The following is a 20627-nucleotide window of genomic DNA, read 5'->3' as shown; positions in this document are numbered from 1 at the left end:
GGAGGGAAGAAAGGACGGGAGGCATCGAATTCGAAGCTCACCTTTTCGTATCCCTTCCCTTCCTTTCTTTCTCCCTCCAACCATGTCGTCGTTTTCAACCTTTTTGCCTCGGGTCGCTCTCAGGACGACAACAACATACGTTTCTTCATCCCTACCGCGTCTCTATCGATTAACGAGCAGATCTTCCGCTCCCTGTGAGGCTTCCATCCCCGAAACCAACGAGCGAGCTCAACTCTGACTCTCCTTCCTTTCTTCTGTCTATCTCAGCATCCTCCTCGTCCCCTTCCTCCAACCCCACCACCACCAACGAATCCATCGATATAAAATCACCTCCACCTCCAAAGGATCGTCGAGAAACAGGACTGGACCCTCCTCTCTCCATCCCAGCATGGCCGTCGTCAAACTCCTCCTCCTCCGCGGCTCCCTCTCCTTCGACGTCCTCCTCCTCCTCCTCCTCAATACCGAACCCCTCCCTTCTACCACCCCTCTTACCCGACGATATCCCCTCCGACCCTCAAGCTCGTCGTGAATTCTTCAAAGCTCGAAACCACCTCCAAAAAGCCGCGACTCGAACGGCCTTCCTCTCATCCCTCTCTCCCTCCGACCTCGAACTTCACCTCGCAAAGGAAGCTCGTGCGAAACGCCTTCACGCCATGACTCCCTCGGAACGGGAAACGGAACGAGAACGAGAACGTCGACAGGAGTACGAGGATCGTCTCGCTCGACGAGAAGCCATGGAGCCGCTCGAGGCCTTCGAGGACGAGCAGAGGAGGCAGGCTCAGCTCGCCTTCCAGGCTTTGTCGGCGGAGGAGAAGAAGAAGTGGAAGATCGCAGAGAGGGAGAGGGTCATGACCGAGGGGAAGACGGATCGCGAGAAGAACAGGTACCTGGCGCTCTCGAGGCAGAATCGAAACGTCAGCAAGTTCGGGGTCAAGGAGATGGAGAGGAGGACGAAGGAGAGGGCGGTTAGGGCAACGTGGGGGCCGCTGAAGGTTAGGGAGAAAACACCTAGGGAGGATAAGAGGAAGGGGATTCATGGACCGGAGGCGAGGACTGCTCGAGCGGCGTTCCTGCCTGCGAGGAGAGGAGGAGGAGGAGGAGGAACGGGAGAGGGAGGAAGAAGTGGAGCTGGCTCTCCTCGAACTTGATTATATGGATCCCCTAGAGGTTATCTACGGAACTAGAGAATGTCCGAGAGTTTTCAGTTCAAAAACTTCAGCTCAAAATGGAGCGGCGGCAGAGAAATCAGCGCGAATGCGACTCAGCCCAAATTGTTGAGCTCGAACGCTCCTCCTTCCCTCTCGACTTCCTTCAAACCGCCACCCACTGCTTTATCACTCTTCCCTCCTCGTTCTCGGCTTCGAAACGGGAATGTCTCGGAAACCTCAACGAATCAGTCCTCGTGAGTCCTGATTTTCAATGTCTCTTCTGCATCTCTGGGCCAGTCGGGAGGAGAGGGTCGAGGAGGAAAAGGGGGAAGGGGGCCTTTGAAGGCTGCTGGGACGACTAGAGGGCAGCTTTCGCTAAGGAAGGGAGATACGAGGCTGACGACTTCCTTGTCATCTTTCTTCCTGAAGGTTCAATGGGAACTGGGACGATGAAACCGGTCTTGAATCCGAACTTGAGCTTGAAGTCGAAGGTGAGCCTCGATCTTCCTTCCTTCGTTCTACCCCGTCTTCATCCTGCGTCCCAGCACCAAGTTGTCATGCTGATATCATTCCGTACTCTCTTAACAGCTTCCTAGTTTCTTGGAATCTTCCAAGTCCCCCGTTCAAGAACCACCACCCTTCAAGTTCACTCGCCTCACCTCCTCCTCCTCCTCCCTCTCCCCTCTCCCCAAACATGGGCCAGCCGGCTTCCCTCCCACCCAGTCCGCTCTTCTCGCCCCCAAAGCCCAAAACGAGCAAGAACCTATCACGGAACCTCTGCGGAAGGCCGTCTCGATGGATCCAGCGGCGAGGAAGAAGCTTTTCGTCGAGCAGGATCGAAGGAACAAGATCATCTTCGACTTTCAACCTCGAGGTCAACCCGTCGCTCCCGCCTACTTCCACTCCATCATCGACTCCCTTCTTTCGCCTAACTCCTCCTCCTCCTCACCTCTACCACCGGACGCTCTGGAAGTCGTTCGACCCCTGCTCGCTCGAGTCCCCACCTTCTTCAACACAACTTTCAGCGAACCGAGCGCGGAAGCGAAGGCCCTCTCCTCTCGCCTCTTCTCCTTCACCTCAACCTTGGAGGAAGCCATGGAGATCACCGCCTTCTTCTTCCAGACATCCCCGCCAGCTCAGTACACCTCCAAACAAGTCTACTACTTGGCTATGAACACCCTCCTCTTCACCGTCCTCGAAATCAAACCTCGTCCTCCCCCAACCTCCCTCATCAACTTCATGAAGTCCTTCCCCGAACAAACGAGCATTCTCGCCTCCAGAGACCATCCCCTCAGCAAACTGCTCGAGATCTACAACCGTCGGTTCGCCATGGAGGAGAGCCGCCTTTGTAAAGGCTCGGAGGAGCAGAAGAGGGAAGCGAAGGAGTTGAGAGTCAGCCATCTCCTCGTCGTTCGAGAGCTTCACGAGGCGATGAAGGGGGTGAAGCACCCGATCAGGAGCGTCAGGGCATTTACTAGTCTCATGGATGGGTACTCTAGGGCGGAAGGGTTCGATGAGGCATTTGAGGTTTGGGAGGAGATGAGGCAGAAGGGAGGAGTGGGGATCGACGAGCGTGCTGTTTCTGTCGTGAGTCTTCTCGTGTTCTGTTTCAGTCCCCACTTTCGCTCGCCGAGCTGACTTCTGTTTTTTAACTTCTTGTGGGCAGTTCTTCGATCTCTGTGGATTCGCGTGAGTAGTGAGCTCCGAGCAGGGAATGCAAGTTCTCGTTCGACGCGTCGTGAACGAAACCTGACCTCTCCTCTTCCCTCGTTTTCCGTTCTTTCAGAGGCAAACCCTCCCTAGCCCTCTCCTTTCGTGCTTCCCTCGACAACGACAAGATCACCCTCAACATGAACCACTGGAACGGCTACCACGAATGCCTCACTCGATGTGGAAACTGGATCGATGTCGTCGCCTCTCAAGCCGACCAAGTCGCTCGTCACAAGTTGGATCCCGAGAAAAACCCTCCTCTTCTTCCCGAGTCAGTCGCTGCAGCCTTGAGGTTCGCTTCTAAGCTTTCCCGCTTCCAAAGCTGCACGACGGGGAAGGTACTGGGCTCGGAGGACTTTGAGAAGCTGGAGGACGGGTTGAAGGGTTTGATGAACGAGGAGGAATGGAAGAAGGTGGACGCTTTGAGGTCTGTGCTTCATCTTCGGCCTCTTCCGGGGATCAAGTCGGGGGTGGGGAGGAAGGTTCGATGAAGGGATGGATTGCGAAGGAGTGAGTTTCGATTCTCCGCGTTCGTATTTCGTCCCACCTTACCTCGATGGAGACATTGACTGACAAGTTCTCCATCTCTCTTCATTCAGCGAGCCAGTCGCTGCCGAGACGGGTTATCATCAGGTCGTTCATCGTATCTCAAGAAGGAGGGTATCGACGGGTTTCGAGAAGGTGCGTGCTTTTTCTCCTCTCTCGCCCCTTCTCTTTTTGAGATCCTCTTCTTTGATATTTTCTTTGCGGAGCTGTCACTAACCTTCTCTTCCAATCTCCCACCGGTCCTTCGAATTCCTTCAGAGCTCGTCGTAATTCGAATCTCGTCCCTTTCCCCAACTCGTCTCCACCTACCAAGGATTCCTCTCCTCGCCAACTCAGCCACCTCCCTCTCGGAAGGCTAGATTCAACTTTCACCTTCGGATTCCTTCGTCGCGATCAGTGGGAAGCGGACAACGGGGAGTTCAACGCGTTCGTCCCTTTCCTTTGCTCACTTCGTCCGACGCGTCGTCGAGCGGTCAACTAACGCTTTCCTTCGCCTCGTTCTTTCTTTCGACTCTTGCCGGCTCCAGACTTTCCACTGGAGTTCTGGGAGGCAGGATCTGGATCTGGAGTTGGCGTGGGAGTTGGAGTGGGAGTGGGAGCAGGAGCGTCGTCCGGAAGCGGGGTTATTTTCGAACGGTCGCTCGGTGCTCTCTTTTTTTCTTGCTCTGAACGAGGTTTTTCAGTCGATAGTAGGGTAGCTTAGACTCTCAGCTCTTGAACGTGTCCAGTACGGCTGAGGGACGAAAGGTCGAGACGCGTTGCCGAAGCGAGGAGAAGTCGAGTCGAGTGCGTCGCGTCGAGGCTCGAGCGAGAGAAAAACAGAAGCACGTTGAACTAATGGGAAATCGATACAAGTAAGAGTCGAGTGTAATGATATGCATGACCACGTTACGAGAAACCAAAACGGAAGAGGGACGAAAGAGAGTGGCAGCAACCGTAAACTCAAAAGAGGAAGTTGCTCGAGGGAGTTCAAACAACCACAGGAGCAACATGGTTCGTTCGAATGAACTTCTCCTCCAGTTCGATCTCTCGGGATTCTTGGGTGAGCTTCATCCCAACAACCACAACGAAAAACGAAACCAAAATCAGCCCTCAGTCGTCGCGTTCTCGTTTTGAAGGCTTGAAACACTCACAGCACAAGGAGTACAGCACCAGTGGGTGAGAAGGTCATTGAGAGCGGTAGATTCGATTCGGTATCGATTTCTGGAGGTGATCGGCAAGGAAGGAGGGGGAAGAGTGAGCGAAGAAGGCGGACATGAACTGAAAACGACATCGACGCGACGGCTGGTGCTGCTTTTGAGAGGGAGAAGGGGATCGAGGGTGTGCGTACCTGATATCCGCTCTGTTCGCAAACGCGAGAACTTGATCGAACACAAACGGGAAGGTTGGAGTCAGCGTTCGTTCCGTTCCCTTCTCAAAAAAAAAAAGAAAAAGACGACGCGTCCGAGACGAAAACTCACCCCACCCCAACCCAAACGACACCTGCAAGCACCCATACGCGCAACAATCCCCGTTCATCGACTCTCCATGGTGAGGGTGAGGGATGTTGGACGTTTGGAGGTATTGGAGTCGGCTCTTGTTCTGCAAAACGATCATACCAGAAGCCAAGGTCGGCCTCGCTTTGTTGTGATTTCGACGAAGGCAGAGGAGAGGAACGAACGGAAGCGTAGGTAACACAGGGACACCAGCAGGCACTTGTTTCGAGAATAACGAACCGTTGGAAGGTTTCATCAGCTTCGGGCGGAGGACAAGGAGGAGGAGAGAAAGAGAAAAAGAGCCACAACGCACACGCAACACGTCTTGACATCCTTGAAGCACGAGAAGAGAGGGTTCGACCAGGTGTGTTTTGCGATGGGGACCTGTCAAGGAAAGAAAAAGAAACGAAAACGGTGAGAGGGTGAGAAAAGGGGAGGAGACCCAAACGAGTCGAACGAAAAGGAACGAAAAGGGAGTCGTCGAACTCACAACAGGCACGAGATGGATGTTCCTCTCTTGATCTTGATCCGCGAAGGGGTCTCGAGCAGGAGGAGAAGAAGGAGACATGGATGCTTGATGACCCTGGGAGACGAAAAAGAAGGAAGTCAGGTTCAGACGAAGCATTGAGACAAGGACTGGGAGAGAGGGACCTCACAGGTTGATTAGTCATAACCTGAGGGTGAGATTCATAGGGAGCTTTCTGATCGAGAGACATTTTGGTTTGAGACGAGTGGGACGAGTTGATGGAAGGAAGGAAGGAGGGAGGGGTGGTGGTTGGAGGGGAAAGAGGAGGAAGAGGGGAGGAGGAGGAGGAGTGACGAAGCGCTAGGCAAGTTTGAGCCCGCTTTTTTTTCCAGGCAAATATGAGATCGTAAGAAAAGGAGAACATAAAATGAAGGGCGAAGGTTTGAAGACTCGAGCCCGCGAAGAAAGAGAGAGAGAGAGAGGGAGGAGCTGGGCTGGGAGGGAGGTCGCGACGCGTCGCAGGACGAGGACGAAAGAAGAGGAGTTGAGAGACGAGGAGCAGTCCTCGAGAGTCTATCAGGAGATTAATGACAAGGGACAACTTATGAGATGTATGTAGCTTGAATCGAAGGTCGATGAACGTTGAGGCGATCCATCTTCAAAGGCTCCAGGGCTGAAGGGGAAAAGGACATGTCTTCCTGGCAGTTTTTCTCCGGGTCTCGACCTCGTTTCTTTCAGACTCGAAGCAGCAAACTTCTCTCAAGCCATTTTCATGCCCACGACCGAAAAGAAAATCTGCTCGAACGGACATATCGTGAAGGAGGTCGCAGTCGATCAACCCAAAAGAAGGAACTCGAAGCTCAACCTCTTTCTCCCTCCCCTCTCTCTTCCTGTCAAAGATGACTACCGCTCCCCTCCCTCCCTCCGGATCGTTCATCGCCTCCGTCCGGTCGTCCTGTGAAGCTTCGACCAAGAAAGCAGGAATCGAGGTTCGTTCTTGTGTGCTTCCTCGCTCCTTCCTTCCTTCGCTCGACGAAGCTCAACCTCTCTCCTCCTTCCTTCTTGCTCAAAGATGACGCCCTCCTCCATGACCTCGTTCCTCCTCTCGCTCCCTCACTCCACCTACACCCGTCTCTCCCTCGAACACGGCACCTCGTCCTTCCCTCTCAACTTTCCTTCTCCGCTCTCTGAACTCAACCTGCTCTCCCTCCTCGCTTTGCTCAACTTTGGATCCTCCTTCCGAGCTCCCCTGCACGCGTTCCATCAACGAGGCGTGTACGATACCATTCGATTCTTCGTCTTGGGACTTTTCTTGTCCTCTACGGATTCGGACGACTTGCTTTCTGCGAAGAGGATGAGCGAGATCGGGGAGGGACAGGTCGCTGGGTTGATGGGCGGGCTGCCGTTGATGGTCGAGAGGGAACACGAGACGATGAAGGGGATCGTGGTGGGAGAGAAGGGTGGGAGGTTGAGTGAGCTGGTGGGGATGGTGACGGGCGTGTTGAACGAGACGGGGAGGATCCTGCTGGAGGGAGGGTGGGAGAATTTGGGAGAGTTTGTGAAGGAGGTGTTGGAGGAGGCGAACGAGAAGACGAACGACGACGCTGCTGCTTCGGAACTGTTTGTAGAGAGGCTGGTTACCAAGTTTCCTGCTTTCCAGGACATGCAGATGGTGGATGGAGAACGTGAGTCTTTTCTCTCTCTCCTCTCAACATCTCAGCGTCGTCTTCGTCGTTTTTCTGACTCGTCTCCTTTCCTCCTCGCGTCCTCCCTCCTCCTCCTCTCTCTCTCCAGCCGTCTACCTCTTCAAAAAAGCCATGATCCTCCTACACACCCTCTCCCTCCGCTACCCTTCCTCTTCAACCTCAACCCCTCAACCCTTCCCCGTCCCATCCACCTCCTCCTTCCTCCCCATCTTCTCGGACAACGTGATCCCGACCCTCCTCCTCCACCTCTCCCTCTTCACCCTCCCAGCCTCTTCCTCCCTCTCCCAGAAATTCCCTCCCATCCCTCCCGCTTCTTCCAACCCTCTCCTCTCTCCCACCGGTCCTTCGGAGCCAAACGCTTCCGTTTCCGCCCAAGAAGGACCCAAATCGTCCTCGCCTCTGGGAGGACCCGTCCTCAACCTGGAAGAAACCACCGTCCTCCGAGCAGCCGCCGTGTATGCTATGCAAAGGACAGTCGAGTTTGTAAGAGAAGGAGGGATGGATGGAGTGGAGGGGTGCGAGTGGATGAAGGAGGAAGTGAACGAGACGGGGTTGGATGGGTGCGTGTGGACGGGAGGGAAGGAGAGGAAGGACTGGAGGAGGGTGGAGAGGTTTGTGGGGGATTCCAAGTTTTTCTAAAGAGAGAGAGTTGATAGCGATAGAACGTAGCGAGGGTTTTTTTTTTTTTTTGGAGAGTCGAGGTTGGTTGAGACGGGAAAGCAGAAAGAGGACAGGGAGAGGGACGCGTCGGGAGAGACGCGTTGCTTGCTTGCAGCTTTTTTCTTCTTTTCGGTTTCTTCCCTCTTCGCCGACGCACCCAATCAGAAAGCTACATCCCGTACGACCTTCGAACCCGAATCGCAAGAAGATACTCATCGTTTTTTTTTTCGCGTCTCGTCGCGTCTCTTCTCTCCTTCCTCCACCGAAATCAAAAGCTGACCTCAAACAACACCGACCTCTCCTCTCTTCCCTTCCCTCCCTTCCTTCCTCGCCTCCCACCTCTCCTCTCTCCCCTCTCCCCTTTCCCCTCTTCGCCCACACGCACTCTCTCTCTCTCTCTCAGCCTCCTCCGTCTCTCAATGCGGATCGAAGAGCTGATCCTCGAAGGGTTCAAGTCGTACCCTGTCCGCACGACCATCACAGGCTGGGACGCTTCGTTCAATGTACGTCGCGCTTCCTCCTGCTTTTTATGGTACTGGAGCTCTATATACTGATGGGTTTGGGTTGGTACATACAGGCCATCACGGGGTTGAATGGATCAGGTACGTTCGCTCAGGAGAAGGAAGGAGGAGGGAGGAGGAGGGAAAACAACCGAGAACGAGCCGAGCTGATTGATTCCGTTCTTGTTGATTGCAGGGAAGAGTAATATCCTGGATGCTATTTGTTTCGTGTTGGGGATTACGAATATGACTTCGGTGAGTCGTTGCATTCGAGTTTGAAGGGATGGGAGAGGAAGGGAAAGGGAGAGGAAGGAGAAGGAGCAGGAGCTGACTTTCTCCTTCTCTCCCCTCCCTCCCTCCTTCCCGCCCGTCCTCACCTTTCCCGCCCACCCTTCAGGTCCGAGCTGCCAACATGCTCGATCTGATCTACAAGAGAGGTCAAGCTGGAGTTACCAAAGCTTCGGTTACGATCGTGTTCAACAACTCGGATCGAGCGACGAGTCCGCCGGATTATGTCAATCAGTCTCAGATCACTGTGACTCGTCAGGTAAGTACGGGATCTGGAGCGGTGTAGGAGAAGAGGGTGGGTGTGCTAGCTAGAGATGGGCACTTGGGTGCTGTTTGGTGGGCAGGAGGTCAAGGCGAGAAGAGAGGGAAGGGAAAGCTCGTCGAGCTCGACCTCTCCTCCCTTCCTTCCTCTCCTTCGGACTCTGCCTCCTTCCTCCTCCATCCTGACCTCTTTCCTCTTCCCCATCCAGATTGCCGTCGGATCCCTCACCAAGTACCTCCTCAACGGCCACAAATCCTCTCTCGAAACCGTCCAGAAACTCTTCCAGTCCGTCCAACTCAACATCAACAACCCAAACTTCCTCATCATGCAAGGAAAGATCACCAAGGTTCTCAACATGAAGCCTCAGGAGATCTTGGGGATGGTGGAAGAAGCGAGTGGGACGAGGATGTTTGAGGAGAGGAAGGAGAAGGCGATGACTCAGATGGGGAAGAAGGACAAGACGCTGGCGGAGATGCAGTCAGTGAGTTCTCTTGCCTTTCTCTCTCCTTTTTGTCTTTTCCTCGGAGGAAGGAGGTCGAGGAAGAGGAAGGTGGTTGTAGTGATGGAGATTCCATGCGCTAACCTCCACTTTCTGCCTCGCTTTCGCAGCTCATGGACGAAGAAATCGTCCCCAAACTGGACGTCCTCCGATCCGAGAAGAGGTCGTTCCTAGCGTACCAGAAGGCCTTCTCCGAGCTCGAACGGCTCGTGAGACTCGTCAAGGCTGCCGAGTGGATGGAAGCTACCAAGAGGGAGCAGAAGGCTGGGTTGGAGCTGACGGCGAAGAAGGGAACCTTGTGAGTGTCGCTCGAAAGAAAGGGAGAACGACGACGACGCGTCGAAAGACCAAACTGATCTGTTGCCTCTCCTCGGTTCCGTTATCTTTCCTGTTTATTTTCCTTTCCAGGGACGAGAAGAAGGAGTTGATCACTTGGCTTGGGGATAAGCAGGAGAGGATGGAGAGGGAGGTGGAGGAGATTTTGAAGAAGAGGGAGAAGGCCCGTTTCTCGTTCTCCTTTCGTCCGACGAGGCTGAGACTGACGACTAGACGTTTGCATCTTTACTCTTCGCCGAGAACAGGAGATGGCCAAGGGAGGCAAACTCGCTGCTCTGATGGAGACCGTCAAGTCGCTCGGACTTGACCTCGAGAAGATCAAGACCCAACTCGAGATCAAGGGGAAGGGAATCGCCGAGGACGAGGATAAGCTCAAGGGTGTTCGAGATGGCATCAAGGAGGTACGTTCCTTGGCTTTCCCTCGTCAAAAAAGCTTCGATTTCTGACGCGTTTCTCTCCCTTCCCTCCCTCCAGATCGAAGCCTCCCGAGCTCCCAAATCCACCCACGCCGCCGCCACCACCACCTCCTTCAACACCGTCAAATCTACCTTCGACAGCACCACCTCTAGGCTCTCCTCTGACGAAGAACTCCTCCAAACCCTCCTCACCGGTCTCAGTTCCTCGAGCGACGACAACGCCGCCGGAGGCTACATGGGTCAGCTCGCTGAGGCCAAGGCTCGTCTGGCTAGTGCTGGGACGGAGGCGGAGCAGGCGAAGGTCAAGATTGAGCATGGGGAGAGGGAGTTGAAGGAGAAGGAACCTCGAGCGAAGAAGGCGGAGAAGGAAGGGGAGGGGTTGGGGAGGGAGTTGGAAGGGGCGAGGAAGGAGAGGGAGGAGTTGAAGAAGAGGGTGGAAGGGTTGGAGTGGGATGAGGATGTGGAGAGTGAGCTGTTGGAGAGGAAGGCGGCTGTTTCGGGGAAGATGAATGGGTTGCTGGAGGTACGTCCGTCTTTGCTCGAGTGGCTTCGACGCGTCGCTGATCTCCCTCCTCTCTCGGGTCTCGTCTCATCCCTCACAGAAACGAGACCACCTCAAATCTCGCCTCGCTTCGACGGACTTCACGTACTCGGATCCTTCAGCCAACTTCGATCGAACCAAGGTCAAGGGACTCGTCGCCAACCTCATCGATCTCGACGAATCAAACTACAACTCGTCGACGGCTCTCGAGATCTGCGCCGGTGGGAAGCTCTACAACGTCATCGTCGAGGACGAGAAGGTCGCTGCTGCTCTCCTGGGGAACAAGAACAGTCTCAAGAAGAGAGTGACTCTCCTTCCGCTCAACAAGATTCAGCCTTACTCGATTCCAAGCGAGGTGAGGTCGACTTCGACTTTCGCTGCCTCTTCAGTTCGAAAAGCCTCATCCCTTCCTTCCTTTCGTCAAGCTGACGCCTCTTCCCCTCCCTCCCATCTCTTGCTTCGTCTCTTACAGAAAGTCAAAGCCGCTCAGAAGCTCGCTCCAAACAAGGTCCAAACCGCCATCTCCCTCGTCGGCTACCCCGCCGAGCTCTCCGCCGCCATGGCCTTCGTCTTCGGTGGCACGCTCATCTGCGCCGACAAGGAAACCGCCAACAAGGTCACGTACGACAAGAACATCCTCGTCAAGTCCATCACCATCGACGGAGACGTCTACGATCCTTCGGGAACGCTCACGGGAGGAGCAGCCCCGAAGAACGGAGGAGTGCTGATTCAGGTGCAGGAGATCAAGGCTGTTGAGGTTGAGCTGAGAGCGTGCAGGAAGGAGCTGGAGGAGGTCACGGGGAAGTTGACGGATGCGAAGGCGGTGATTGACAAGTTCAGGAAGGCGAAGAGGGAATTGGAGATCAAGGAGCATCAGGTTGGGTTGCTGGAGGAGCAGGTGAACGGGAGTAATGCTGCTAGGGTGAGTTGCCTTCTTCCTCTCTCCACTCTTCGTTTCTTCTTCTTCTTCTCTCTCGCAAAGAACCCGAAGCTGAGCTCTCGTTCCCCCCTCCCTTCTCTCCTCGACGCGCAGATCGTCGCCGAGGTCGCTGCCATCAAAGCCAACATCGCCGAGCTCAAGCAGGCCATCGCTGGGACGAAGGACAAGCAGAAGCAGGCCAAGGACGACGTCAAGAGGCTCGAGAAGGAGATGAACGATTTCAAGAACAACAAGGATTCGAAACTCGCCGAGTTGAAGGTTCGTTCTTCTTCATTCCTTCCCTCGCTTCTTCCGTCTGACGCTGACTTGGTTCTCCTCGGTTTTCTCTAGGCTTCCATCGCTACCCAGAAGAAGGCTATCGTCAAGCAGACGGCTTCGATGAAGGCGGCTCAGAAGGAGATGCAGACCGCTCAGCTGGATCTTGGTTCGTCCCTCGTTTGGTTTTCCACGACGCTCGACGTTGGCGCTGACGAAAGCCTTCTTTCTCTTCCGGGAAACAGATCAAGTCGATCGGGACATCGAATCAGCAGGTGCCGAGGTTCAGGAAGCCGAATCGAGTCTTCGTCGGAGTCGAGCAGAATTGGAGGGTTTGGAGCGTGAACAGGCCGAGCTCACCGTTCGTTTCTTTCCTTCCTTCTTCTTGCTCCTTTTAACTTGTACTGACTTCTACATCCTTGTGATCTAAAGACTCGATTCAACTCCGCCGACGCCAAACTCAAGACCGAGCAGGCCGCTCTCGCTTCGTTCGACCAGGAGCTTCGAGATCTCGACCACGACATCAAGCACAAGAAGGAGGAGGTCCAGAACGCTACGCTCGACGTCAAGAAGCTCGAGCACGAGGTTCAGCAGCAACAGCAGGATCAGTCGAAGCACAAGAACCGGGTCGCCGATTTGGAGAAGCAGTTCAGTTGGATCAAGGTCGAGAAACCGTTCGTCTCTCTCTCTCCTTCCCTCCTTTCTCGCCTCGCCCTCTCCTCGAGACTGACGTCCCGTTCTGTTTTCGACGCGAATCAGACTGTTCGGCCAACCTGGATCTCTGTACGACTTCGAGAACTTCAACCTTGGAGTCTCTCGAGAGCGATGCGCCGAGTTGGAAGAGCAGCAGAAGGGGATGAAGAAGAAGATCAATCCCAAGGTCATCAACATGATCGATAAGTGAGTTTACCTCTTCCTTTCCTTTCTTTCCTGTCCCTCGAGGTTGGAATTCTCGCTGACTTCAGCCCGTTTCCTTCGCAGCGTCGAGAAGAAGGAGGCCGCTCTCAAGAAGATGATGGCGACGGTCACGAAGGACAAGAGGAAGATCGAGGGAACCATCGCCGAGTTGGATCGATACAAGAGGGATGCGTTGAAGACGACTTGGACCAAGGTTAACGGGTGAGTGGAGCTTTCTTTCTCCCTTCCTTCGTGTTGGAACGAGTTTGCTGACCGTTGACGCTTTTCGTTCCCAAACAGCGACTTCGGATCCATCTTCGCCGAACTCCTCCCTGGAAACTTCGCCAAACTCCAACCTCCGGAAGGGATGGACATCACCGAGGGTCTCGAGGTCAAGATCCGACTGGGAAGCGTCTGGAAAGCTTCTCTGACGGAGCTGAGTGGTGGTCAACGGTCAGTTTGTCTCCCTCGTCGCATCGTCCGAAGCTCGAAGCTCACTCGCCTCGTCTTCTCTTCCTTTATCTCCTCGCCTGCTCAGATCCCTCATCGCCCTCTCGCTCATCATGTCTCTCCTCCAGTTCAAGCCCGCTCCCATGTACATTCTCGACGAGATCGACGCCGCTTTGGATCTGTCGCACACTCAGCACATTGGTCAACTCTTCCGAAACCGATTCAAAGGGTCTCAGTTCATCGTCGTCAGTCTCAAGGAGGGACTCTTCACCAACGCCAATGTTCTTTTCAAAGCCAAGGTTCGCACCCTTGCTCCCATTCTCTTCCTGCTTTTCTTCGTTCCGCTCGGCTCGTGCTCACTCTTCTTCTTCCTCCCCTTCTCGTCCTCAGTTCATCGACGGAACCTCGACAGTCGAGCGAACAGCAACCCGTTCGAGCAACGCTTTCCACCAACAACGACCTGCCGTGTCCGCTCGGAAAGGAGGAGGGAAGGGGAACACTTCGATTGCGACCGTGGCCGCTGGAGACGAGGAGGGAGAGGACGAGGAGGAGGCTGGGTTCTCGCAGGAGTACAGTCAGTTTAGCGATCCGGGGAAGGGGAAGAAGACTCCGACGGCGGCGAGTAGAAGACCTTTGGTTGGGAGGTAAGGTAGTCTAGACGTCGGGGTTCTGTTTTGTTTCTTTGGTTCGGCTCGGGTTTCGTTTTTCGTTTTTCGCTCCTCTCTTTTTTTCTCCTCGACTTCCCTCGGTTTCTTCTGGATCTCTTTATAGGATTTTTAATGCTGGTAACTTTTGGTTGATGGTGTACCTCGTTCGTCCTCAGAACTCGTCTTGGAACAGCTCTTTGAGAGACGATGAGCGACGCGTCGCCGCTTTTGAGAAAAGGCACGCGTTCGAAGTCCTGCGTGTCTCGCTACATTTACGTCTACTCGGAGAGAGAAAACATCGATTCAAGCTCTTGGCTGTACCTACGAAGGGAAAGAAACTAGAACCTTCGACTTCCGTCGTTCGACGCGTCCTTCGTCTCGACGTCTGCTTATCCGTCGTCGCGAGAGCTGTGGAGTGTGCGAAGAGAAACGCAACAAAGAAAGCATCAGCCATGATTCTCTCAGAGCGACTCGACGATGTCAGGAAGGAAGGTAGAGACAAACTAAAGTCTTTCGTTCCCTTTTCCTTTTTCGTCAGAGATTTGTAGGGAGAACAAAGAGAAGGGGCGTTATGTAATCGAGAAATCAACGAGAGAATGACACGTAATGAAAATAGATAAAGTACTACGGAGACCAAGAAAAGAAGAGCGAAGAGAGAGGCACAGGAAAGCAACGGAAACGAAACGAAACGCGACTCGTCGTCCCCTACCAGAACCCATCCCCACCACCGGCCGCACCTCCCTTCTTCCCGTTCGAAACGACGGCTTGAGCTTCGTACATTTCGGCGATCTAAGGAAGTCGGTAGCGCAAAGCAGGAAAGAAAAAGAAAGGTCAGGACCGAGGAGACGACACGAAGAGGACAAGAGAGAGAGAAGCCGCGACGACTGACCTGCTCTCCCGACGTAGCCTGATCAGCATCCTTGTCGTCTCGAACTCGGAGGAACCTAGGGAATCGAAGGGAGATTCCTCGTTCGCCAGCCTTTGAGGTGGAAGAAAGAAAGAGGAGGAAAGAGAGACGCGTCAGTTTCTCGGCTCGTCTAGTTTCTGGGGATCGCTTCCTCCGCTCCTTGTGCACTGCAGCCTCGAAAAAAGAAAACGAAGCCAACAACTCACCAATCCCTTCGCAGCCGTATAGATCGGACTCAAACTCAGATCCGCCGTCAACACCTCCCAGACGATCTCAGGCTTGAACCAAACGTCCGGGTTCGCACCTCCGACCTGGATGTCCTTCCTCGGTCCACTGGGCGTTTCCAACCCTTTCAACGCCTCGTAGTGACTCTCGAGGATCTCGTCCGAGAATCCTGTTCCGATCTTGCAGATGGTTTGGAACTGTTCGGTGTCGGGGTCGAAGCAGGCGAGGAGGAAGGCTCCGTAGACTTTGGTTCGTTTCCCTCGACCGTTGTAGGCTCCGACGACGACGAGGTCGAGCGAGTCTCCAATTCCGGAGAGGTAGTCCTTCTTGAGCTGGCGGGGCGGAAGAAGGGGGCGAGAGAGAAGGTCAGCGTTCGAAGTGCAAAGTCTCGATGTCGACGCGTCGAACCGAAAAGGAGCGACGGAAGGAGACAGGGAGACGCACCTTCAACCAGTTCATACTCCTCCTACTAGGCTCGTACGTCGAGTCCTCTGTCTCCAGCATCTTGACCATCAGCCCTTCACACGAATCCTTCACACTCTCCTCCAAGAACGCCTGAATCTCATCCGACGTCTCTCCGTCCGAGCTCTTTGCGAACGCAAACTCTCCCTCGACCTCGACGAAATGATCGTGGAGGAGTTTTCTTCGTTCGTGAAGTTGCTTCTGGAGTAGGGGCTGCAGTTCGAAGCGGGAGAGAGGGAGAGAAGACGAAATGGGTCAGGGTTTGCGCGCCGTCGAGACTCGAGGGTAAGTCGAGTGAAACGAAAGAAACTCACCTCTCCGTTGAGATAAAGGATGTCGAAAGCGAACAAAAGAACCTTGACCTTGATATCCTCGATCTTGACGTCCTTCCTCTTCCTCCTGCTGAGCTCCTGGAACGGGAGGAGTTTCTTCTCGACGGGATCCCAAGCGACGGCTTCACAGTCGAGGACAAAGTCTCGAGTGTCTCCCTTCATGCACTGTAGCACCGACAACAGAAGAAAGAACGCAAGAGAGTCAGCCCTCTCGAACGAAGATGAGAATTAGGGAGAGGGAAGGAAGGGTAGAAACGTACCCTCGGCAGCTGAACCATCAGATCGGGATACTTGACGCTCATGTTCTCCGAGTTTCGACTGAAGACGGTGAAGGTTCCGTTGGCTTCTCGATGAATCTGTTCCCAAAGCCAGAACCGAGAGTCAGCTTCGTCCTCTTTCGGCGAAGGCGGGGGAGGAAGAAGCAAACGGACTTGAGCTCTCTCTCCATCGTACTTGTACTCGCACGTGAACTTCTTCCCTTCGAACCGATCGAGAACCTCGGTGATGGCCTTGGTAGGTTTGGCTAGCATGGGCTTGAGAGGTACACCTGGTGAAGTGGAGGGAAAGGAGGACACGAGTCAGTTGGAGGTCGGCGGCGAGGAAGGGAGGAAAGAGAGCGACAACTCGACGAACCAGGCGTAAGCTTGCACTCGTTGTGAAGGCCTTCGACTCCGACTCGTAGAAGAGCTGGGATGATGAGATCGAGGTTGGGGAGTTCCCTGTTTTTCGTCGAGCGAGCGAGGAAGGGAAAGAGAAGAAGGAGAAGTGGGCTTCGACGCGTCGGGACTCGAAGTTCTCTCGCCTCGAACAAAGAGGGCAACTTACGAGTAAACCTGTTTGACGATCTCCACTCCTTGAGTCAAAAGCGTCTGCATCTTCTCCGGAGAGAGGTTCTTGTCGGCTGAGAAAGAGAACGAAGCACGAACGAAGGGTCAGTCAGTCTCGTTTTAGTCTCTTCGTCTGGCACCAGAACCGACTCACCATTCCTCGAAAGCACCACCGCGTTCGCCAACGCTACGATGACACTCTTCTCGGCCAATCGGATCCTCAGCTTTCCTTCGAGACTTCGGATGAGGAACTTGGCTTCCTCTCCTTCCGAGGCGGAGAAGAGTCGGTTGATGATTCCGATCTTTCGAGTGGTGGACTAACGCAGGCGTACGAGGAGAGAGAGACGAAGGGGATGGCGACCGGGTAAGAGAGGAAAAGAGAGGGGAGAGGACATGCGGAGGGGAAGGAGGAAGGAAGAGAGAAGGAGTCAGGGCTGATTTCGAGATGAGGAGGGACGAGGGAGGAAGAGGAGAGAAAAGGCGACTCACGTTCTGACCTGAGGTCTTGGCAATCTCAGTGACCTTGTTGAACACAAAGGGAACCGTGAGAGGAGTAGGTTTCCAAAGCGTCGGTTGAGATTTTCGAGAGATCTGAAGAGAACGGAAATCAAAGAACGCGTCAGGCCCGCGTCGTCTCATCTGCTTCCACGCTCCCATTTAATCCATTCCCTCCGCCTCTGCTCCCACCCCAGCCTAACCTCCGACCTCCGACCTCCCACTCTCGCCCGAAACCGAACCGAATCCGAGAGCACTCACCATAGCCACCAATCCCAAATCCCCTTCCTTCTTGTAATCCGCCTTGATCTTCGCCGGAAGTCTCCCCGTACTCTCCGCGATAGCCTTCACCAACAAAGCTTCTCCCAATCCCAGTTCGAGTCCAACGTAGTCGGGGCAGAGCTGTCAACGACGAGGCAAAATGAAAAGGTCAGCGCTCCCCCTCTCGTCGTTCTTGCCTCCCTCCCTCCGTCCGTCCCTCTCTCTCCTGTCAGCCCAACCCAACCCAACCTGAAACAGATCGAAACGATTCCACTTACTCGATTGATCGAAAGATAAACCACCTTCAACACATTTTCAGCTGCTCCCAACCCATCCTTCGTCTTCGTCTCCTTCTCCTTTCCCTTTCCCTTCGCGTCCTTCTCTCCTCCTTCGGCAGCGGCAGGGCCGGCCCTTTGGATGACGAGCAGGAGGAACTGAGTGAGGTACGAGATAATTTCGAGCCTGCTAGAGGTGGATTCGATCTTGGTGAAGCATTTGACGAGGGCGGCGTAGGGGACGCTGTTGAACGGAACGAGGGAGGAGACGACGCGAGTTGAGTGAGCGAAAGCGAAGGAAGGAAAAGGGGAAGAAGGGTCTAGGAGGATTAAGTACGTACGCTTGGGAAGTAGTCCAGACGGGGTAGTCGGTCGTAGCTTGCATGGCCTTCTTGGTTGCTAGTTTGGCGCTGTTGGAGGAGAGGGGATGAGGAGGGAGGGAGGAGAAGGGATGGTGAGCTCGACGTTCTTCGTCGATGAGAGCGAGGATCTAAGAGCAGACGAACATGGTTGAAGCGGCCTGATGAAGAGGTTACGAGGCGAGTATGCGGAAAGATCATTAGCTCTGTCTCTCTGACCAAAAGTCGAACGAACGAAGGAAGATCGGAAGCAGGAAACGATCGAAGCTCACCTTCTTCGCCACTGCCTCCTCAACCTCACTCTCCTCGCTCTCCTCCTCGTCGCCATCCAGTTCCTCCTCTCCTCCACTACCACTAGCGTTCTCCAACTCTTCCTCCTCCTGTTCCCTCTTCTTCTGCGACTTTGAAACCAACTTCCCTTTGCCTCCCTTCTTGACCTCCATCTCCTCCTCCTCCTCCTCCTCCTCCTCCTCGTCGACGACCTTCTTCTTCTTTGCAGGAGGAGGAAGATCATCTGCCTCCGCATCCGCAGTAGTAGAGCTGCTCTTCTTGGGATTCTTGGTTTTGAAGGAAGGTCGAGGTTGAATCTTGGGTTTCGGTTTGACGGGAGAAGGAGCGGTGAAGAAGGGGTGGACGGCAGCGGGTTTGGAGGAGGAGGAGGAAGGGGACGCAGTGGGTTTGGCTGCTAGAAGCGGAGCCAGAAGGATGTCAGGTTAGACTGCGGACAGTGTATATGTATATAATGAGCAACTCACGCTTGGAGGAAGAAGAAGCGGAAGGCTTGAGCTCGTCCTCCTCGTCCTCGTCCGAGTCGACCTGAGCGATTCGTTTCTTGGTCTTCTTCTTGATAGGAGAATCTAAAAACCCAAAGAAGAATCAGCGCCCGCTCCCTCTCTCTCTCTACTCACCCTCTGCGCTTCGAAGAAACTGACCTTCCTCCTCAACCTCCACCATCTCGACGTCCTCTTGAGCTCCTTCCTCCTTCTTCTCCTTCGCCTCCTTCTTCTTGAACATGGCCTTGTCGAGCGTACTCTGTTGATCAGGAAGAGGTTTCACGCCAGAAATGTGCTTGAACAACGTCGATTGCTTGGACATCCTTGGGATGATTCGAGAGGGGGACGAGAAGGGAGGAAGGGAGGGAAGGTGGAAGTTGGTACGAGCTCATTTCCCTTCGCGTCCAAGAGGAGAGACGCGTTCGAAAGAAGAGCGCAGTTTTTCTTCCGCTGATTTCGTGGCGATTGATGGCGATGAGGTTGGGTGGGTATGGAGGAAGGGTGATGGTGAATGTTGTGGGTCTCTTGTAGAAGAAAGTCGAAGAGAAAAGAGAGGCGAGGGAAGGTGAAGGGTTGGAGACAATGGTGCTCGAAGATTGAAGCTGGAAGGACGATATATAGACGATAGAGGTCGCATCGGAACTTCAGTCTAGGTTAAAGTGTCGATACAGCTGATGTGGACGGGACAAATTAGTGAAAACTCTACTACGGAGAAGAAAACGAAGAGACGCGTCGCGGGACTGAAAGCTCAAGCGGGAAAGAGACCGAAGCAGGACCTAGAGACGAAACTAGAGATGGGAAACAAGAGAACAACCTGAGCCTTCCCAGCGTGCTCTGACCCAGCAGGCTCTACCCCTCACTACGATCCTCTTCACACCGCCCAACATCGACCAGACTCGTGAACCGCCGCGTTCTCTTCCGTTGACTACGATCGGTGAGGATCGATCTACGGATCGGAGGGTGGAATTATAGGCCGAAGTTCAGACGAAGGAGCATGTCAAGAGCAGAACGTCGAAGGGGAAGTCGCGTCGTCCAAAGGTTGAGCTGGAAGAGGAGGAAGAGAGATGTCAGTGAGCGAGTGGCAGAGGAAGCGCAGCAAGATATATACTGACCCTGAAGGACGAATGATATCTGAGCTTCCCGTGAAACCAGGATCCCATCACTTTTACAAACGATGCAGCTCTGTCCCTGAACGAACGACCGAAAGAAGATCAAAAGAGACTCAGCGATCGTTTCACAGCGCTAGCGAAATAAACAGCAACAAGACTCACTCTCTCTCCTGTCTCTCATCAAGCTCTGCTTCTTCTTCCCCACCTCCAAGAACCTCTCTCTCGACCCTAACAACCTCTGCACCTCCTCCCAAACATATCTTCCCGCCAGCTCCTGCATCCTCCTCCTCAACAGCTCGTACGACTTCCGATCCACCTGTCTCAGACTCTGATGATGAGGGTTCTTGACCAGTCGATCGGCGAGCATGAGCGTAGCTGCTAACGAGCCAGGGTGGACGGGAGGAGTGGTAGTCGGGTCGAGGAGGTGGGAGGTTTGTTGAGACGAGAGGAAAGGGATGAGTTCGTCTTCCCAGGCTCCGCATCGAGTTAGGCACTCGATGTAGGAGTGGTAGTTGTTTGTTTCGAGGTGGAAGGAGGAGGATTTGAGGTGTCGCCAGGTAGAGAGAGCTTGGGGGAGAGATCCGCTGGAGGAGACGGAGAAGAGGGAAAGACGTTAGTCCGTGTTGAATGGCTTCTTTCAGTATAGAGGAGTTGAGCTCACCTGAATCCACAGGCATCGAAGTACTGTAGAAAGAAGAAGCCTGAACATCTTCGCGGAAGTGAACAGAGACGCGGCAAAAAAGAAGAGAGAGAGAGACTCACAACGGCGACTGATCTCTGATCTATCCCTACGCCCCCTGAAGACCTCATCTTCGTCCATAGTTCTTCCATTTCGACCCATGATCGACCATGGTTGTAGG

At 54.2% G+C, this 20627-nt stretch overlaps 7 protein-coding genes across 7 annotated transcripts; 4 read left to right on the top strand and 3 right to left on the bottom strand.

The window, feature by feature from the left end:
* Positions 1-12: 12 nt before the first annotated feature.
* Positions 13-1165, top strand: BDY24DRAFT_399529 (uncharacterized protein). Its single transcript, XM_076641842.1, has 2 exons — positions 13-194; positions 268-1165. The coding sequence occupies exons 1-2, from the start codon at positions 83-85 to the stop codon at positions 1146-1148; spliced, it is 993 nt and encodes a 330-aa protein (XP_076493750.1). The 5' UTR covers positions 13-82; the 3' UTR covers positions 1149-1165.
* Positions 1166-1371: 206 nt separating this feature from the next.
* On the top strand, positions 1372-3349 carry BDY24DRAFT_371918 (pentatricopeptide repeat-containing protein; the record flags this gene model as incomplete). The annotated part of the gene is made up of 5 exons (XM_076638175.1): positions 1372-1402; positions 1578-1639; positions 1737-2735; positions 2815-2837; positions 2935-3349. 5 exons carry the CDS (start codon positions 1372-1374, stop codon positions 3347-3349), a joined length of 1530 nt encoding a protein of 509 aa, XP_076493749.1.
* Positions 3350-4373: 1024 nt separating this feature from the next.
* On the bottom strand, positions 4374-5242 carry BDY24DRAFT_344007 (PLAC8 family protein; the record flags this gene model as incomplete). The annotated part of the gene is made up of 6 exons (XM_076637540.1): positions 4374-4451; positions 4538-4607; positions 4735-4765; positions 4865-4985; positions 5065-5098; positions 5193-5242. Coding segments are annotated over 6 exons (384 nt in total), but the record flags the coding sequence as incomplete, so codon positions are not given.
* A 983-nt stretch (positions 5243-6225) lies between these two features.
* On the top strand, positions 6226-7738 carry BDY24DRAFT_399522 (uncharacterized protein). Its single transcript, XM_076641841.1, has 3 exons — positions 6226-6334; positions 6418-7030; positions 7140-7738. Exons 1-3 carry the CDS (start codon positions 6245-6247, stop codon positions 7688-7690), a joined length of 1254 nt encoding a protein of 417 aa, XP_076493747.1. The 5' UTR covers positions 6226-6244; the 3' UTR covers positions 7691-7738.
* Positions 7739-8001: 263 nt separating this feature from the next.
* Positions 8002-13891, top strand: SMC2 (condensin subunit SMC2). The gene is made up of 20 exons (XM_076637769.1): positions 8002-8214; positions 8289-8313; positions 8408-8466; positions 8609-8758; positions 8970-9242; positions 9371-9558; positions 9669-9759; positions 9842-9997; positions 10071-10535; positions 10615-10908; positions 11026-11475; positions 11587-11751; positions 11824-11917; positions 11994-12109; positions 12181-12422; positions 12508-12648; positions 12730-12867; positions 12946-13098; positions 13184-13394; positions 13486-13891. The coding sequence occupies exons 1-20, from the start codon at positions 8131-8133 to the stop codon at positions 13741-13743; spliced, it is 3753 nt and encodes a 1250-aa protein (XP_076493746.1). The 5' UTR covers positions 8002-8130; the 3' UTR covers positions 13744-13891.
* A 394-nt stretch (positions 13892-14285) lies between these two features.
* On the bottom strand, positions 14286-19028 carry BDY24DRAFT_399515 (ATP dependent DNA ligase domain-containing protein). The gene is made up of 18 exons (XM_076641840.1): positions 18818-19028; positions 18641-18742; positions 18158-18567; positions 18033-18046; positions 17868-17936; positions 17530-17770; positions 17252-17392; positions 16985-17086; positions 16650-16812; positions 16494-16569; positions 16302-16387; positions 16100-16215; positions 15929-16024; positions 15651-15833; positions 15319-15549; positions 14856-15206; positions 14632-14721; positions 14286-14531 (listed from the first exon to the last, which is right to left on the bottom strand). The coding sequence occupies exons 1-18, from the start codon at positions 18978-18980 to the stop codon at positions 14448-14450; spliced, it is 2718 nt and encodes a 905-aa protein (XP_076493745.1). The 5' UTR covers positions 18981-19028; the 3' UTR covers positions 14286-14447.
* Positions 19029-19228: 200 nt separating this feature from the next.
* Positions 19229-20540, bottom strand: BDY24DRAFT_399513 (uncharacterized protein). The gene is made up of 4 exons (XM_076641839.1): positions 20429-20540; positions 19930-20351; positions 19771-19846; positions 19229-19702 (listed from the first exon to the last, which is right to left on the bottom strand). The coding sequence occupies exons 1-4, from the start codon at positions 20474-20476 to the stop codon at positions 19625-19627; spliced, it is 624 nt and encodes a 207-aa protein (XP_076493744.1). The 5' UTR covers positions 20477-20540; the 3' UTR covers positions 19229-19624.
* Positions 20541-20627: the final 87 nt, after the last annotated feature.

This window comes from Mrakia frigida (genome assembly GCF_051309035.1).
Source record: "Mrakia frigida strain ATCC 22029 unplaced genomic scaffold BDY24scaffold_32, whole genome shotgun sequence".
NCBI lineage: Eukaryota > Fungi > Basidiomycota > Tremellomycetes > Cystofilobasidiales > Mrakiaceae > Mrakia > Mrakia frigida.
Note: the sequence above shows the minus strand (reverse complement) of the source record. Positions and strands in the feature narration are given on the sequence as shown.